Source organism: Ambystoma mexicanum, chromosome 6q (genome assembly GCF_040938575.1).
Source record: "Ambystoma mexicanum isolate Mex_15411 chromosome 6q, UKY_AmexF1_1, whole genome shotgun sequence".
NCBI lineage: Eukaryota > Metazoa > Chordata > Amphibia > Caudata > Ambystomatidae > Ambystoma > Ambystoma mexicanum.
The window spans coordinates 1,041,895,961-1,041,915,341 of record NC_090937.1 but is presented as its reverse complement, the minus strand read 5'-3'; the positions used below and the strand labels follow the sequence as shown (position 1 = coordinate 1,041,915,341).

At 48.9% G+C, this 19,381-nt stretch overlaps 1 protein-coding gene across 1 annotated transcript in view; it reads left to right on the top strand.

Moving 5' to 3' along the window:
* Positions 1-19,381, top strand: part of VPS37A (VPS37A subunit of ESCRT-I) — an 862,571-nt gene that overhangs the window by 593,489 nt on the left and 249,701 nt on the right. Inside the window, exon 7 of the mRNA XM_069631579.1 lies at positions 15,158-15,285. Coding sequence (XP_069487680.1) covers positions 15,158-15,285 — 128 coding nt within the window. The remainder of the gene's footprint in view (positions 1-15,157; positions 15,286-19,381) is intronic.

The following is a 19,381-nucleotide window of genomic DNA, read 5'->3' as shown; positions in this document are numbered from 1 at the left end:
CAACGTTCACTGCCTTTCTGGTGTTGTCCTGTGTACGGCGACCCACTATAAATGCCGCCTGATTGGGGTGGATAACACTCTGGAGGATCCCCATCAGCCGTCTACCCAATATTTTAGAGTATATCTTCACATCTTTGTTCAACAATGATATCGTGAATATCTGTCGCATAATGTGCAGTCCTTATTAGGCTTGCCGTAGTGGAGATACCCAAATCCCGAGAGATCCTGCCCGTGTCCCGAATGCGGTTAAACAGCCTAGACAGTGGATCGTTCACCCATGATTTGAAAGCACTATAGAAACCCTTCCCAAATCCATTGCACCCGGGCGCCTTATTGAGCGGCAGCAAGTTAATGGACCTCCCTACATCCGCTGCCGTTATCAGGCCTTCCAATCCGATCCTGTGCTCTTCGGACATCTGGGGCAAATGCGCTCACTGAATGAACTCCCCCGGAGCAGTGGGCTCTAAACACTTCAATTTCACCAATCGTTGATAATGGGCTTCCATTACACCGAGTTTCACCTCCTCTCCGCAGTAACCCCCCTACGGTTGGAACTGCGCAATGTAGTTCCTGCCTTGTTGCTTACACAATCTAGCACAATTGAAATTCCAACCCACCACTACCTGACCCTCAATGAGACCACCCAGCCGCTCCACCAGCGACTTAATGAAAAAACCTTGTTTTTTGTTGGGAGCATATAGCGCAACTAAGGTGAATAGTTGATCCCCAAACATACCCTTCAAAATCAGACCCCGCCCCTCTGAGTCCCTGTACAGGAAGCGCTTCTCAAATGTGATGTCTTACCCCAAAAGGATTCCCACCCCTTTCATCTTCACACCCGCGGCTGCATGATATTGCTGGGAAAGCGCGTATGCCTCATGCTCCTTTTATCCGCTGCCAACAAATGCGTTTCATGGAGGAAAACTACAGACGATCTAATTTCCGTCAATCTTCTCGGTATAGACCTGCCCTTTGAGGGAGAGTTGAGACCAGCCATACTGGCCTCCAGATCTCTCCCATCCGCCAGTGCTGCGCGCAGAAGGCGCGTAACCCCAACTGATCTCTGCCACAAACCACAACTGAACCCTCAACAGAACTAGAAAAAACCCTGAACCCCCCCAAAAACCCTCAATGACACCAACCCTGGGATTGTGCAACCACCCCAGGCAACATAGGGACTAGATCGAATTTGGGGTAAGATCGGGCCGGTCATCATCCTACCTTACTAGGAGTCTCCATCTCCTTTCCTGCATCCACCTCCTCTGCCCATTTTCCCCTTCAATGACAACCCCCCACCCCAAATCAGTTCAGAAGCCTCTTCTTCCTTGGTAATATGGTAGCCTTTCCCACCATATTCAAACCGCAAACCAAAAGGTGCATGGGTAGCGCACTCGCTTGTCGTGCAACCAACCAGTCACCAGTTTCAAGCTTTTCCGCTGCTGCAGTGTCGCCTGAGCCAGATCTTGATAAATCCATATGGAGGCATCTCGGAACCAGATCACATTTTGCTGGCGTACTGCAGCCATGATTCTTTCCTTTGTCTGAAAAATATGGGCCCTAGTTATTATGTCCGGGAGCAGGTTCTTATTCTGCTGAAATACTGTATACACTCGGCACGTGCAGTCCAGGAACCCTGTGGGACACCACAGTTCAGAGGGAGCATTGGCGTTCTAGAGGAGTCCATCTGAACAAACTGCTTGCGGTTGGCGGTGTAGGACTTGAACCAGCATAGGACAAGGATGCTGATCCCCATGCGCCGTGATGTAGGGTGTCTGTAAGCGCCTGGCGGTCTACTGTGTCGAAAGCAGCCGAGAGGTCAAGTAGAACCAGGAGGCAGGGGTGGCCGTCGTCAAGAATGTTGAGGGTGTTGTCGACCAACTGTATGGTTGCTGTCTCCATGCTGCATCTGGGTTAAATCTGGATTGTTAGGTTTGGAGGAGATAGTTGGTGTCAGTGTGTTGCTGCAGTTGTGCGGCTACCGCTTTCTCTATGATTTTACCTGGATGATGGTGTGATAGTTACCTAGGTTGTCGGGATCCAGAGTGGTTTTCTTTACTAGAGGGAGGATTTGTCCTGTTTTTAGGGTCTATGGGAAGGTGCCTTGTGATGAACTCCAGGTAGGGAAGGAGTGCTTCTGCGGGGAGGGTCCTGAGGATATCCTCTGTATGCGATGTGGCTTTAAGGGCGGCTAGGGTTTCTACCAGGTCCTCTGTCGAGAGTGTTTTGAATGCTGTCCAGGTTGTGGAGATATTCTGAGGAGGGACGTGAGGTGGATCTGTGGATACAGAACTGGCGAGAGGTGTTGATGGCGGTGGATTTATTTGATGGAGTGTAGTATGGCAGGGTCGGGTAACGGGTTGCCACCTGGTCGATTGCTTTGAAGAGGTCTCTGCTTTTGTTGTCAGCTTCTGCTATGGTATTCTGATATAAGGAGGCCTTGGCTGTGTTGATTAGTTGTTGCCTGGTTGCTCCGGGTTCCTTGAGGAGCACCAGGTCGGATGCAATCCTGGAGCAGCGACAGGTTTTTTCTCGTTTCCTGCTGCCTCTTTTGCTGAGGTTGAGTTCTTGTGTGTACCAGGGTGCTGACGGTTTCAGTTTGCAGGTGCATTGTTTCAGAGGTGCGTGGTATTCGATCGGAGGGTGGCTTTGAGCGCTTCCAGTAGAGAGTTACAGTTCGGTTGGGGGTGTTTGGTCCATGTAAGGTGTAGGTTGGCAAGATCTTTTGTGAGGGCTTCCCCTGGGAAGTTCCTGAAGGACCTGTAGGTTTGTCTGCTGGGTTTCTCCTGAGATTGATTGACTGGGGTAGTGTGCAGGATGTTGAAAGGCATGGTTAGATGGTCAGACTAGCCAAGCAGGAGAGGAGAGCTGTAGTGGAGGGAAGACAGTGAGGTGATGATTAAGTTGAGGATGTCACCTTTCTCGTGTGTTGGATCTTTCATGTGCTGTGCGAGGCTGACAGTGTTGAGAAGGCTGAGAAGAGCTTCCTTCATCTGTTTGATGGTCTTGTTGCCTGGGAGGTTGAACTCAACTAGGATGTTGTTAGCGTGTGTGAGGGATATGGTGTTGACGGTGAAGTCTCCAATGAAGGCGGTGTTGGGTTTGGCTGGTCTGTAGATTAGATGGAAGGTGACCGTGTCTGTAGGGGGGGGGTGGGAAGTGGCAGGAGAGGACTTCGAAGGAGCCAATGTTGTCGACACCAAGTCTGGTGCAGGAACACAAGGTCTTGTGTATGACTGCAAGGCCTCCGCTGGTCTTGTTTGACCAGTGTCTGTGTTGGATGCTGTAGCTGTTGGGGGACCAGGACGTCTAGGATGTGGGTGGAGGCGGGTGTCGGCCACGTCTCGGTGATGAAGATGGCATCAAGGTCATGTGTAGTGATGAGGTCGGCTATGTCTGCTGCATGTGTGATAGCTGAGCGGACGTTAGAGAGCATCAACCACCATGTTGTTGATGGTGAAGGGGGTGTTGATGGCGTGAGGTCGATGTGGGTGAGGTCCATGCACTAGAGGAGGGATAAAATCGTTGACATTGCATGGTGATGGTGGGGATGGTCTGTGGGAACAGAGGGCGAAAACACATGTCGGCGCGTGCTTCCCTGTTGTCTGCACAGGGGTTCGGGCATTGCGTCCTGCCGTTCCGAACTGGTCCAAACAGGAACTGCCCTTTTCTTCATCTGCCCTTCACTTCGGAAGCCCAGGCTTTTTCACGACCTTTTGTTCCCTTTCTCTTGGCCTTTCAAGTCCCTCTGTACATATGCTCTGATACCTTGAGGTTCCTTCACTCTGTCCTCATATGAACTTGAAAGTCTATCTTTCTTTCTCTGACACCCAACTTGTATATTGAGGATTATAAACAGTTGTCTCCTTAGCACAGCTTGTAATCCTCTGATCTCATGGGTTTTCACTGGGATGGGTTTGATGTATCCAGTGATGATTCTCACTCTTCCAGCTACTTGGTCTATTAATGGCATGAACATGATAGGCCCATAAGTGATTCTCACTCGGACAAGAATGATGAACCCAGTAAAGATTCTCACTTTTCGTCTTAGGCTGTATCTTATTGGGACGAGTATGATGGACCTAGTCATTATTTCCACTCTTTCTCTATTTCTGTCTCACTGGCACCAGTGTATGTTGCTGTGAGATGTTTCTCCCTCTCCTTTAAAACGTGTGCCCCACTGGGATGAGTCCATCGTTATATTCGCTTTTCTCACTGTGACGATTAGGACTATGCCAGTTGTTCTAACCGCATCTCTCTGCAGTTCTCCCGCTCTCCCCTTTACCTTCCTTTTAGTTGGGCTGTGCCACCAGGTCAGCTTTCTCCTTCATTTCTATTGTCAAGATGGCTCTTGCTGTCGGTTCACTCTCCTCTTCCAGCGTGCTTCTAGGTGAGTGGTCTTTGCTTCATCAAGGGGATTCTCTCTCTGGTCCGGCCAACACTCCCTCTTCGTGCATCCCTCCTAGGACAGGACTCAACTTTGCAGGCTCTCTCTAGCTTGCTCGTTGAACAGGGCGGCTCTGGCACCTGTTCCTTCGAGCTGATCCCAAGCTTTCCTCGTGTTTCTCTCCTCGGACTAGAGTCAACTTGACAGACTCTTGCTAGCCGCCCCTCAAACAGTGCAACTCGGGCACATGTTTTCTACAGCTCCTCCCCAGTTTGAGAAGCAGCCTTTCCCTGTGTTCACCAACGTCACTCAAGCAACCTGTTTGAGACTCCCAGGTCTCTATCTGAGGTTCTCTCCTCCCCCTTGTTTTATGACACTGCTCTGGGGCTTCCCCAGCATTTCGTGGAAGTCCTTCTGTGTCTTAGTCATATTCGTTATGACTCCATTGGTTTTCTTTGTCTCAGTGCCAAGCAGGTACATGTCTTCACATAAAACATCACTGTATGGGGCGTGGCCTGGAGCGCTGGCTATGCAGTTGCTCCCGTGATGGCCTCCGTGGAATGCCCGTTGCATCGCAGCTTTCTATGGCTCCTATGCTGCGTTTTTCGAACCCAACTGGATGAGAGGGTGTGAGAGGGTGTGGAGCCCGGCCGGCGTTCTGCTGGAACCCAGAATCGCCAAGATGAAGATAATCGGGCTCTTTTTATCCCGCGGCCCCTCCGCCGCGTAATCCAAGATGGCGGACGGGACCCAGCGACAACGACCGAGACGCAGCCTCGCCGTCGATGCTCCCCCTATGAACCCTGGAATCGATCTACACCCATGTGTCTCTCGCCTCACATGATCGGAGGGACCCGATGTTCCAGTTGATACTCCCAGCGGCGCTTTGGGCAGCACTCTCGGAGGGGCGCGGAGGACGCGGTAGGAGCCCCGGGCCCCGGGCCTCCTCGGTTCTGGCCCACCTCCCCGGACATCCCCAGGGGGATAGAATCCTGCAGCCACCCCAACACGCGACACGCAGCCGCAGCCTCCCTGCTTTCGCCCTCTCCTGTATCCCTCCGCCTCCACTCCAGAAGAGGGTGCCGAAGCCGGAGAGTTCTCAGGGGTGCACCGCAGAGCGCCCCTGTCTTCAACGGTGAGGAGGCTGCAACACCCTAATGCCCCCGACACCTCTGCGGGAGTGGTGTGCTCCGGTATTAAAATCGTTCCCTCTCATCTTCCCGCTATTTCCTGGGGCGCCCCGGCCCACATTCACCTTCCCTCTTGGCCATCTTGGTACCAGGGAGAACGGGACGACACAGCAACCTTCCTCCTTTTCACTCGCACTGAAGTCTCCTTCGCTAACTAAAACCCCAACCAATCCTTATCCCTACTCTTCGAGAGACCTCCAACTATCCCCACCATTGCGACTGAGCCACCTTCAGCCGTTAACCCTCCCCTGTCAGATCACACGATGTCTAAGCAATCGAAATCCACCAAGTCATCAGACATAGCAACAATGCTAATGTCAGCCGACAAAGCGAAGAAACTGGACAATCCCCCCCCCCCCATCTCACGAGAATCCCTGGACAACAAGGGACCTCTAGCAACCAAGGAGGATATTCGGGAATTCATGGCTGACATTTAAACTGAATTTCGATCATGTATGTCTGAGCTTACTGCTAAGCTGGAAAATACTGATAAGAGGGTTTCGGAGGTGGAACAAAGAGTGGGTGAGATTGAGGATCGCGCCGGGGACCAGGCATCCTCCCTGACTGAGATCAAGCGTTCCGTTGGGCTTCTGCAGCGCAAGGTCGAAATCCTGGAATACAAGCAGGAGGACATGGAGAACAGAGCCCGGCGCAACAACCTCCGCATTCGGGGGGATTCCCACATCAGTCTCAGACCAAGGGCTAGCCGAATATGTAGGCCTGTTCTTTCAATCTCTTCTCCCCGACTTGGAGGATTCACTATTGCTACTGGATCGCACTCACAGGCTAAATCCCCGTCGTGGAGTGGAGTCAGACGGCCCGCCTGATGTTATCACCAGGGTGCATTTCTATACGACAAAGGAAGCCATTTCGGCAATAAGTCGCTCCAACGACGAAATCACCTTCCAGGGGACCCCCCTTCAGATCTATCAAGACCTTTCTCCATTGACCCTTCAGAAAAGGCGAGCCCTTCGCCCACTGACCACCTTCCTCCAAGCCCAAAAAATTTGCTACAGATGGCTCTTTCCTACAGCCTTGCAATTCTCCTATAAAGGTACCACGCGTAGGATCAAACATCTGGGCGATGCTGAAAGTATATTGCATCCGGACTCCGCTAGCACCTCGTCCCAACAGGCCACTGAAGCGGCGGCTGACCCGGACCCGATAGCCTCCCCCAGGCCCATACAAAACACATGGTCGAAGGTTCCGAGATTTAGGAGGAGGAAATGACCCGGAACTACCCCACGAGGGACCCTTCGGCGCCCTGTGACCCCGCTTAATGAACCCGGCGCTGTGGAGCCGACCGCCACCTCTGAAAACATGGATGATCTCCACCCCCGATGCAGCGGGCCTCCCCCCACGGCCCATGCCCAGCTCCAAGGTACGTTCCACCTATGAGTCCTTGGAGCATTTCACTCAGACTATTTATACCTTTAGCCATGTTGGCTATTCGTTGTTTCACGGCCCCGTTGGCCAGGGGAGGGCCTGACCCCATAACGGGTCCCCCTCCCCCCAGTTAAACCTCGGACTGCCCGTTGGCGGTTCGAGAAAAACCCCAGAAGCAGGATAACAGATGGTCACATCTCCCACGACATAATGGCTGATTTTCCAGTGGCTCCCCCTCCTCCACAAGTTTCATCAGCGACCCCGGGACCCGCCCCGGACCAGCAGTTCTGGAAGTTTGTCTCTCTGAACGTCAGGGGATTGAACTCACCGCCTAAACCCAAATCAATTCTACAAAAACTTCGGAATGACTCTGCCGATGTGGCCATGCTACAGGAAACTCACCTGCTCCCGGCAGACTTCAGTCGCCTACACTCTCACGACTTTCCAAAGCAACTCTTCGCATCTGGAAGCTCCAAGCGGGGCGGTACAGCAATCTTGTTCCGGAGGGGACTGAATCCCCAGATTCTGGACTCCATAAGCTGCCCGGAGGGACGCTACATAGCAGTGAAATGCCTGCTATCGGGACAGCTGTTCTCCTTGGTCTCCGTGTACGCACCGAATTCTGGCCAAGCACCCTTCTATGATTTGCTAACCGCAACCCTCTCTCCCTTTTTGGAGGGCCAAATAGTGATCGGTGGGGACTTTAATGGGGTCCCAGACCCCGTAGAGGACAAATCACACCCACCCTCCGCCGGGGACTTCACCACGGCTTTAGCCCTTTTGCGATTATTTAGAACCTTTGGAGTGGTGGACTCATGGAGGGTACTCCACCCATCTGAAAAAGATTTCTCCTTCTATTCTTATGTTCACCGGACATTCTCTAGGATAGATCTTCTACTGATATCTCCGCCGATCTTCGCTTTCACTGAAGAGGTAACTATAGGCTCCAGAATCCTATCCGACCACGCCCCGGTAACCTTGAAAATCCGAGTCCAGGGACCCCCGGAGCCCCAGAGGCGTAGATGGACCCTATATGATCCCATCCTTAATGAGATGCCACTCAGAGACGCAATCGCAACCGAGATCAACAACTTCTTTAAAGAAAACTCTAGCGGAGATACCTCCTTAGCCAACAACTGGGATGCAATGAAGGCAGTGGTGCAGGGAGAACTGATTGCCAAAGGGTTAGCCTATCACAGGCATAAACGACAGATTCTTCAGGGCCTTGAAGAGGAACTCGAGAGGGCGGAGAGGGTCCATAAGGAGAAGGGCTGGACCCCTAAAACGCAGCGAGCCCTCCGAATAGCAAAAAAGAACATTGAAGCACACTACGCTGAACATACCGCCCATCAAATGACGAAGGCTAAACAGTTCTACTATGCCAAAAACAACAAAGCAAACAAGCTACTGGTGGCTAAACTTGCCAAGACAAGAAGGAATAACACAATTGTGGGCCTTCGGGATCAGCAGGGCAAGACTCAATACTCGGATCACGACAAGCTTCAAATCGCATCGACCCACCTGACCCAGGTGATGACCGCCCCGGCCCGAGACGTCAAAGAACAGAGGGAATACCTGCAAAAGGCGGCGCTCCCCCAACTGAAAAACGTAGCTCGGGACTCGCTGGAAGCCCCAATCACCACTGAGGAAGTCGATGAGGCGATAAAATCCCTTAAATCCCGAGCCCCAGGCCCAGACGGCTATACGTCGAAGTTTTATAAAGTCTTCAAACCCCAACTCCTGCCACCTCTGGTACAACTGTTTAATTCATTCAGGAACACAGGCACTATAACCCCGTCGATGCAAGAATCCATCACAGTTTTGCTGCCCAAACCGGGCGGTGACCCGAAGAATCCTGCGTCCTACAGACCGATTGCCTTGCTTAATATAGATGCCAACATTTACTCCAAAATTTTAGCAACCCGCCTGGCCCGGATTTTGCCAGAGATAATCGACGCCGACCAGAGTGGCTTCATTACACACCGCTCTACCGCTGATAACATTCGTAGAGCTCTGAACTTGGTGGAACTTGCCTCCCGAGACTCCCGGGAGCTGGTGCTTCTGGCCCTGGATGCAGTTAAGGCCTTTGACAAGGTGGACTGGAACTTCATGAGGCTTACCCTCGAGGCCTTTGGCTTTGGTCCAGAGTTCTGCGCCATGACGTTGGCTAACTATACAGCGCCCAAGACCCTTCTCAGAGTCAATGGCATCCTCTTCCCCCCCTATCGACCTGACCTGTGGAACCAGACAGGGCTGTCCGTTATCGCCACTGCTGTTCGCACTAATTATGGAACCATTCGCCCAACGGATCAGGCGAAACCCGGCGATTAAGGGCTTCCAATCGAATGCAACACACCACAAACTGGCCCTCTACGCAGATGACGTCCTACTAACCATCACGGAGCCTCGTACTTCCCTCCCTCAGGCCCTAGCTGAGATAGAGAGCTATGGAAAGGTTATGGGCTTTGCTATCAACTTCCGGAAGTCAGCTGCCATGGGGGTGGGCCTGTCCCGAGAGATCCGGGAGGATCTGGCCCCACCATGTCCGATACAATGGACGACTAAGAGCATCAGTTATTTGGGTGTCCAGATCCCAGTTGACCCTGGGGAAGTCTATCGAGCAAACTTTCCCCCACTGTTCACGGACCTCGAGGCAGACTTAAAGCGGTGGGCGGCACAAGAGGTATCACTGATGGGCCGCATCACGGCCTGTAAAATGAACTTGCTACCAAGGCTCCTATATGCCTGCGCTTCGCTTCCAGTACCAATTCCGGCACCTGCTCTTCAGAAGCTACAAAAGGAAATGACACGGTTCATCTGGAAAGGGAGGAAACCCAGAATCCCCAGGTCCACGATGCTGGGCAACGCTAGACTGGGTGGCCTCGGAGTTCCAGATCTACAAAAATATCAAATGGCGGCCCAACTCGCCTGCATCCGATCATGGCAGATACTTACCAACCGCCCGAGATGGGTGGACCTCGAACAGGCGCAACTACCGCTCCCGCTACGTTTTCTTCCGCACATCAATCCTCCCGAGCGCCGACTGTGGCAGAACCTCCTGAGGACCACCAAACACACTATTGCTGTCTGGGATAAAGCGCTGAAACAAAAGAAAACCCCAGTGGGACTCAGCCCTTTCTCCCCGGTGTTCCTGAACCCAGCTTTCTCCCCTGGCTGGTCCACCCGGAACTTCGGAGCCTGGATTGCGGGAGGCCTGGAGACCTTGGGGCAACTATTCGAAGGGGGACAACCCTGCACCTTTGGGCGTTGTAAAGAACTCTTCCAGCTTCAGGAACAGGATAGATTTACGTACATTCAGCTGCGCCAATGGTGCTCCCATCCACAGACCCGCAAAGCCGCCACCCGCTCTCCCACGGCTATTGAACTGACCCTAAATGACCTCCCAACCAGGGGGAGAATCTCCACTTTATACAAACGCCTCCAAAATGACTTCCTAACCTCTAAAACCCGATACATGGCCCAATGGGAGGCGGACCTAGGCCACGCAATCGAGGACCAGCTATGGGTTGACATTTGGTCGCGGGCACACACTTCCTCATCCTGCATTACGAACAGAGAGGGCGCATACAAAATCCTTCTTCGCTGGTATTATCCTCCCCTGAGAATACACCATATGAACCCTACACTTAACCCAAACTGTTGGAAGGCAATGTGGCCAAGTAGGGTCTTTCTTTCATATGTGGTGGTCCTGCCAGAGGGCCCAGTCCTTTTGGAAACAATGCCTAGCAACAATCGCAGACATCACTCAGATACGACTTCCCCTGGAGCCCGAGCCCATCCTCCTGGGAGCCCCGGTCCCCGGGATCTACCCTAGATCTGGCCCTATGGCCAAACTATTGACCCAATGTCTACTGGCAGGCAGAAATGTAATAGCTCGCACTTGGAAAACCGCAGAAGGACCACTAATGCCTTTTTGGTGGATTAAAATTTGGGACATCTTAATTGCGGAGAAGGTGACGGCTGCTGGGGCAGGCCGCCTACATCGCTTCGAGAACATCTGGGGCCCGATCCTGGACTTTGATCAGAATTATCCAGCCCTGACATACAAGCCCCAATTAGCCAGGAGAATCTTACGGAACGATAATTCGCAGCTGGCCCAGGTAGAGGAACATTAAGATCATGGGGAGGGGAGGGAAGAGCAACCAACTGAATTGCTTTTATACCATATGTCGTGATTGATTACGTTTTGTATCAGTTTATCCTGTTTGTTTAAAATAAATATTTTGAAAAAAAGAAAAAACATCACTGTATCAGATGTATAAGGATTATTCCTGGTTTCTACCAACAGGGTTTACTTTTTAGGTTTGCTGAGTGAGCTGGGAAGGAAGTTCCTCATCGAAATAGAAGTCCTTGTCCCCATGGGGGATTTGGGGGGAAGGAGTGTCTCCCTGTGATGTCCCGATTGCCTCTACTCCTAGGGCGGGTATCGCGTAGTGGAATAACCTCCCTAGCATCACAAGAAAAGGTTCCCCCTTGGGCAGAAGTGTTGGAAACCTGCGATTTGTCACAACGAGAAAGGTGGGCAGTTGTAGTGTCTTGTACCTTTATAGGATTTTTATATCAAGTAGGGGGGAGAAGTCATTTGCAGATAGGGCAGAGGATAAAGAACAGAGGCGTGATGGCAGCGTGTAGTAAATAGTTAGCCACGGTGTGATTAGATGACGGATAGGTGTTTGCGAAGTAGCATCATACAGGACAGCGAGAGCAGTCTTACAGTACAACAAGAGTGGTATTTGCGAAGCGAGGGAATCTTGGGGCAGATGGGTGGTTCGGGCGAGAGGTAGTGGGAGAAAGGTTTCAAAGTGGGTAATGACTTTTGAAGGGAGAGCTGGAATTGAAGAAGTCTTACTTGAAATAGAATGCAAGGAGTGGGGAGAGGGTGAATTGAGATGGACAGACAACTAAGTAGAGAGCCTGGGCCTGCAACTTAAACTTACATTTGGTTACTTAAGAACTTGGGCTAACATAGTAGAATGGGGCCGGGGAACCATAACTTGAAAAAAGGCAGATGGTCAGATGCACAGGGATCAATAGGGATGATGATTTGAAAACAAGGTCCAGTGAGTTATCATGGTTGTGAAGCGACATCAGTGAGTCAACAGTGAGCAGGAATTGGAATTCAAGTGGATGAGAGGAGAAAATATTTGGGAGGTTGGCTTCTAATGATTAGCAGCTTCTGTAAAAAGGAAGTCCAGAAGGAGGTTACGAGAAGGGAGGAAAGAGTTGAGAGGCTTAGTAGGCTCATAACTGAAGAACATAGCGAGGAGGTTGAGATCCAGGAGCCGAGAATGCATAAATTCAAAGACGAGGGGGAGAAAGTCTGATGTTGGACGGGGGGATGATAGGCTTGCCTTGATGAAATCGGATGAACCTCACCACCAGGCATCTCCATTAACAGTGCGAGAAGTTAGCAGTCTCATAAAGAGCAGCGAGGGAGGTTCTGTCGTGATGGGTGATGCTCGTTCCGGTGACAATTCTGAATCACAAGTTGGGGTTTTGGGATTAGAAAGATGTGTGAGGGCATAACAGCCAAAAATTAAGATAGTAGAAGGAGCAGAAGAAGATGGAGGAGATAGTTATTGAAGGGCACTGGAGAGAGGATATGGGTAGGCTATTGAGGAAGAGGGTGAGTGTCGGGGAAATGCTTAGCAGGGTAAGAAGTAGTGCAAAGGGGGCAGTGACAAATAGTTCAATACCAGTGCCACAACAGGTTGTTTAAAGATGTTTCTTTCTGGCGAATGTAAGGCAGGCATGGTATCACAAGTATGACACTGACACAAAAGGTACCATTTGTAAAACCTTTATTGAAGTTTTCAATGGGCTTGGAGAAACTCCTACTTTGCCCTATAGCTAGGATGGGAGTAGTCTCGACCATCAAATAATAAATAAAACAGTCCTAGTTGAGTCCCACAAATCAAAATGGCCTATACTAACAAAACTTAATGCCTGCCCTATCTCTTGTACAAAAGAAAGTGTGTAAAGGAGAATATGTATGCACAGGAAAATCAGTGTTAAAATATAAAGAATAAATGTGGCTGCGTCAGCTCTCCTCCCCATGCTGGACAGCGCAGAGTAAGGTGGTCCCTATAGGCAAGATGACGCACTCTGGCTGAGATTCCTAACACAAAGGCAGTTCAAAATGTGGATCGAGGCCCACCTGGCCTTCCACGTTAAAGTCTCACTTTCCAGCTTCAAAAACACAGTTCAGCAAAAAGTTCACACTGGTCCCCCTCTGTGGAGCTCAGACCTCTTAAAGCAAAGGTTCACAACCCTCGCAGGGGTTCCTTTCCGCAAGCTCATTTCACATACTTTAGGGGTTCCATTCCCTGAACTTATTTCACTTTATGTAGCTTGCCAACTCACCGGCTGTGTGAGTTTCTTTCTTGTATTTAAGAGTCATGGTTAGTACCACAGGTTGGCCTCGCCTCCCCAACTCTGCCATTCACTCGGGAGGGTCGCTGGCGTCCTTGAAACACAATGCAGACTTCTTGCTTGGGATTTGGCCTGCTCCACGTGTCTTTCACAGCCTTTTGGATTCTCCTGGGGTTCTCCACCCATGGTTCTCGCCCCTCGGTCCGTTGCTCTGCTCCAGTAGGTTCGTCTTTGCCACAGAAATTCTGCTCTTTCTCGTGTTCCACCTTTCTCAGAGTGTGCCTCTATGTTCCGCCTTTTATCCATGTGAGGGGAGCTAATTGGTATTAGATGTATGCACTTCGAGTCAAGTGCCTGACTTTGCCTGACCCAATTAGCCGTACATTTCCAATGAGATGTATAAGAATTAGCATTGTGACTCTGTCACTCTTTTCCTTGGCCCAGTGTTTGTGTACAAAGGGGCAGGGGGGCTGGACATCGGATAATCCTATGAAATAGGAGGAATCATGGGTACGGGAATGGGAGGAATACTGCGCCTCACAATCCATTGCCTCACCCCCACCCCCCGAATACCCCTCACCCTGGTGATCCTCCTGCACTGTTCCACCCCCAGGGTCTGAATCCAAAGGCTATGGTCGTGCCCTGGCCACCTGAGAGAGAGATCCCAAAGGACTAGTAGGTGAGACACCCTTTAATTTCTCACACAAAGTCGACCTGAAAGCTAATGTCTATATGTACATTTGCATTTGGCCCAGGAAAACATGATTTCACCTCCACAGAATCAAAGATGTTAGGTTAACTAACTCAAAGTGGGTTTCTTGTTTGATAGTTGTTTTTATGTTTACAGTGTGTTCAAATACAGGAAACTGTACACTTGGTGCTATCTACAAAGGTATCACTTCTGTTGTTGTGTGAGATTCTGCCGATTCTATAAAGAAACTTTTAATGGCAATGTAGGCGTTTGTAGGCTTTTCATTAACCGAATAAAGAAGTTGTTTACTGAAGGAATACTCGTATCTTATGGTATCTGCAAAGGTGTGAGATGGCCACCTATAGTTTTAAGTTCGAGACATTTTTGCTGCCCCCTTTTAATCCTTCTACATACCTGCTTGTTTATAAAACATTCATGAGAAATGGTGGGCCAACCCTGTAAATAAATGGTGATGCCATTTTTTTAACAGCATCAAGGGCACATTGCGATGCTCTTGAAACTCACTGCCCATTATGATTACAATTGCCTGAGCGAATGAATTTCGGTGGCAATAACAGCAAATTATGTTAGCACATGAACAGATGATGGCAATGCCTGGTATATGTTATGTTATTTCAATCAGCTTTTATTCTCTGCGCACCACCACTGCAGGGGAGGGTCTTGCGGCACCAAGGCTGGTCAAGAGAGTGGCCTATTGCTCCCCGACCTCTCGAAAACCAGACTGTGGTTGATAGCAAGACCTGCCATATGTACTGTGTGATGTGAGTGCCTCTGCGTATCATGGCTGTAAATTACTAAGTATGGTTCTACATGGCCATAACTTGCCAGCATTCGGTAAATACCAAGGTATAAAGTACCAATGTGTGTGATGGCACGGTCCGGCTGATGTACAGACAGAAGCCAAAATGTTTGGTTTTGCCAGTGATTCTTCTTCTTGTAACAGCAGAGGGATTAAGTAAAAGCAGAACTAGTATTGATCTCCAATATATTGTTATATCAACTTCATATGCCCTAACCTGAAAGGTAACTGGTCTTTTTCAGGTGGTATTTTTCTGTGTGCAGTCTGTGACATTAAATATGTTGTTGTTCCAGTTCGTCACAGCTCAAAGACATGAATGATCAAGAGGACATATTATTGGAGCAGTTTCTGAATCTGCCCCTGCTGAAGCACGTCATCACGGATAAAGAGGATTTAGTGAAGAACATCGAAGAGCTAGCAAGTAAGACTTCATGTGTTAGTAATACACCGTAGGCAATTTAACGAATGTCTGTGCCACTGCGCATTTGGTTATGATGAGCCAAAAAGAATTCAAACTAAAGCCCTCATTTTCGGCTTGGTGGTTGTGGGTAAAAACAATGACATTTGTGGGAGTTTTCAACCTGCATCTGCCAGTTCTGAGCGTTCCTCCAAGTTTGCTGTACTAGGAGAAAGCTGCAAGCTGTACTACATGTTACTGATACATAATAATTCTGCTGTGAGCATAATCGCCCTTTATCTTTGTCAGTTGAGCACATTTTATGCATCACCTCGTTCCAGACACAATGCAAAGGAACGACTACATCTGATGCCTTGTTAAGCGTCACGAATTGTCATTCATGTGTGGCTGTGTCCAGTATATGGTGCTGTGTGCGGCCGAACGAAGGACTTTTGTGTGTGGTGGGGAAGGGGGAGGGTAAGGGGGAGATTAACAGTGAGAGATTGTTCAGTAAAAAAAACATAGAACCGCTATTATTAGCACATGAATATGCCAGCAATGACGCCTCACCCACTCCTCCCGTCATTGGTCAATGCTGTGAGGTGTTTAGCTGAGAGCCTGCACTTGTTAGAGGATGCATATTTTTCGACCTGATTTTCTTGCTAGCCTGAACATTCCAATGAAATTGCTAATCTGGTTTATGATTATTCTATCCATCTGAGCACTTAACTGCTGTCTGCAAGTTAACATTGTTTTTGTTCAGACATTTGCAGTCAAAGATAGAATAAATGTTTTCTGTAAAAGCTACTCAAAACACTTTTTTTTTTTTTTTTACAGTAAACGAATCCATTTAGCAGTATTAAATATTACCAACTGTATTTTTACATTCTAAAATGACCATCTGATGAGTTTAAAAACATTACATTTTTATTTTCATAAGAATGTGATAATTTAAGTAAGAAGTGGGCAATGTATTTATTATATTTGAAATTGTATGCATTCTGATACCGATCTGTAGAATGTCCATATGGAACTTTGAACTACTAAAAGCACTTTCAGTGCCTTTGAGCCTCTGCAAATACCAAATGGAGCTGCATTTTGCGCACTCTCCAACTTTGAGCCGCTTCAAGCTCGTTAAAGCTGCTACAGAGACCGCCATCGAGGAATCAATTTGGGAACACAAAGTGATCCCCACTTCGAACTGAATCTCCACTTTCCTCGCATCGACACCCTGTGGAGCCTTCGTTCTATGTCGACCCGAACATTGCCCATCTGTCCCAAGCTGCTTCAAGCCTGAAATACCAGCGATATTGAATCCCTTTGATTCAGCTCGCCACCTCGAACCTGACACACGGCACTGGAAATCGCCCAGAATCCCAGCTTGACGTGTCGAGATCTTGGAAGAAGATGCATGATAAATGGATGCTACTGTTTTATGGGTCCTAATGACATTTTGGAACTCATTTTATCCTTAAAGATATATTCTTGAATTTTGCTTGACTTTCTACAAGGTTCTATTATTTACTGCCCGGGCCCTTTTCTTCCAAAGTCTGCATTCTGTTTCTCACTACAGAGATCGGTTGCTAGAGCTTCTAACAGTTTGTTTGCCCTTTAAGTTTAATTAGTCATATTTATATGGAAGCTTGATTGGACATTTATTTTGTCACTTACTGTACTATTGTTGTTTTGGATGCTTCCATGCCGGCTTACATCCTCCTGAAGAGCGTAGCCTCTCCTCAGCCCGTGCTTCCTTCAGAGGCATAGGTGGTAGAACATTCATGCTGTGTCTGTATCACAGTTATTGTAGAAGTATTGTGAGGCTGGGTATGAGCTTAGAAGCCCTGTACTCCTGTGGGGCAATACTGGTTTCATCGCACCATCAATTCCAACATTTCATAGCAATAGGTCTGTTACCAAACTTTTAAAAGTCCATTTACATACTTTTCTTTGAAATATGCAATAAGCAGCGCCAACAATAAAGGTTGGTGTAACCGTCTCCTGCCTAAGCTAAAAGGTAGATGGTTGTATGCCAAAGGGGCCCAGGATCCTCTACTTGCCACTTGATGCGATGCCCCTCTCAATGCCACCAGCGGGAGGGAGGGCATTGTCCCATGGTGCCATTACACAATACTGTACCTTTAAGGAAGCAAATGTTGTAGTGCGAAGGCTTGATACAGCCTGTGTTGCAGTGTGAGGGCTCCCTAGACTCATAATATTGTTGAAACTATCATACCCGCAATGTTTGCATAACTCTTGGACAGCATGGATGGAGAGAGAGCTGTTCACGTGGAAGCTGAAGAGCTGTGGGAAAGTATTGATGTTGCAGCAGGCCTGTGCCAGAGCACACCACTGAAATCCCATGAGCCGGGCTGGTGGAAAAAACAGGTTAGTTGTCTGGGATCTTAATACCACAGTCCACGTGTCATGCAAGCGGACATCAAGCTCATAAAGCTCATCACCCTATGGTGGGATACCTGTCATCTTAACAGCAGTTATCCAATCCAGAACACCCCTATTAAAATACATACAGATGAAAAGCATACAGATATTAGAGGCCATTTTACTCGCCCGCTTGTGGATAAAAGGGGCTGGAAAATGGCTGTTAGCAACTAACAGCTATTTTCCAGCCCCTTTTATCCACAATCTTCAATGGTTGTATAAAGAAGGCGGAGCCAGAGGTGGCTGAGTTTTGGAGATAGTTGGAGAGAAGAGTGGTAGCAGGTGGATTGAGAATGTAAAAGGGGGGGGTAGGAGGTAAGAGAAAGGTTTCAGGGGGGAGGAGGAGAAAGGGGTGAACATGAGGTAGAAGTCCGGATGAAGGAGTAGAACACCAGGTGAGGATTGGGAAAAGGAAGAGGAAAATAAAAGTGAACATCTGAATGCCATGAGACGGTTGGCAGAATACTTCGAGGTGGTAGGAGAAAGTGAACATCAGGAGGAAGTTGGTTTAGGGAAGAAGTTAAAAGTGAGAGGAAAGGACAAGAAGAGAAACATCTGACATTGGAGAGGAGAGTGAGATATGCTGAGGAGTGTGAAGGTGAAAGAGAAACCACTTGAAAGAAGGCAGAGAGGGAAACCTTACAACCAGAGAGCAGCCTTGAGTGGGTGCAGGAATGAGCATAGAGCATTGAGAAGGCTCAGAGAAGACAGTGTTTAGCAAAGAGGAGGCAAAGAAAGGAACAAACCCCATAAGTAGGAGCATGTAATGGAAGCGTTGAGGAGAGAGAGGGGGCTAGTGACGGCTAGAGTCAGGGCCCTGAGATTGGTAGGAATTCAAAAACTTAGTGTAGAGCCAGGGGAGCTATTAACTCACCTTCTGCCTGCTGGACACTCTGGGCCTTTTAGTGAAATGCAGACTCAGAATCAATGCCTTTTGCAGCCCATCTGTTAACTACGTTCCCAGACCACAGGAGTAGGAAGCATGCCAGTTCACCCGTTTGCTCCTCAAACTATAATGACACTGGAACTACTTAACTGTTCCAACCTAGTTTCCCCTCTTCCACCTCTTCCATGAATTGACCTCTCTCCATCTAAACCAAGCCCTTGAAGGAGATCCCTACACATTCTGGAGGATCAAGATAGCCCCCACCTCAGCCAAATACTGAGAGTGATGGGTAGAGACCCTGAGAGAACCTCCTAAGGGTGTTGAGGTGGGAGAGACTATTACTTCGTTTTTAGGGCATTTCATTTGCGTTTGGCCATCTATGTGTTTCTACTGCTTGTTAAGTTACTGGGAAGGAGCAAGACACAGGTTTGATAAGGAACTGCAGGACATGCTGCTTTTTCTTCTGGACAATTGCATAACCCCCAAACAGCAATGCAAAAGATCTATAGGGAGGAGGGTTGGTTAGGAATAACGAGACATAAAAACAAATGAGCTGTCCTTAATCTTGAACTCAAAGTTCAAGTTTTACCCCTGATCCCAAAGAGCAGTTAAGTTGTGTAGTGGCCGCCCTCTTCACTGACAACTAGAAAAGGAATGCACTTCTAAACGGACACAACAGAGTGAGTTAAGCAATAGATAATGTAACCGGTGCCAGAAAATATGAATACTCGTAGCACTGCAAAGATTCTATGACAATATTGTGAGAAATAGTTTTCTCTATACATTCCCATTAAA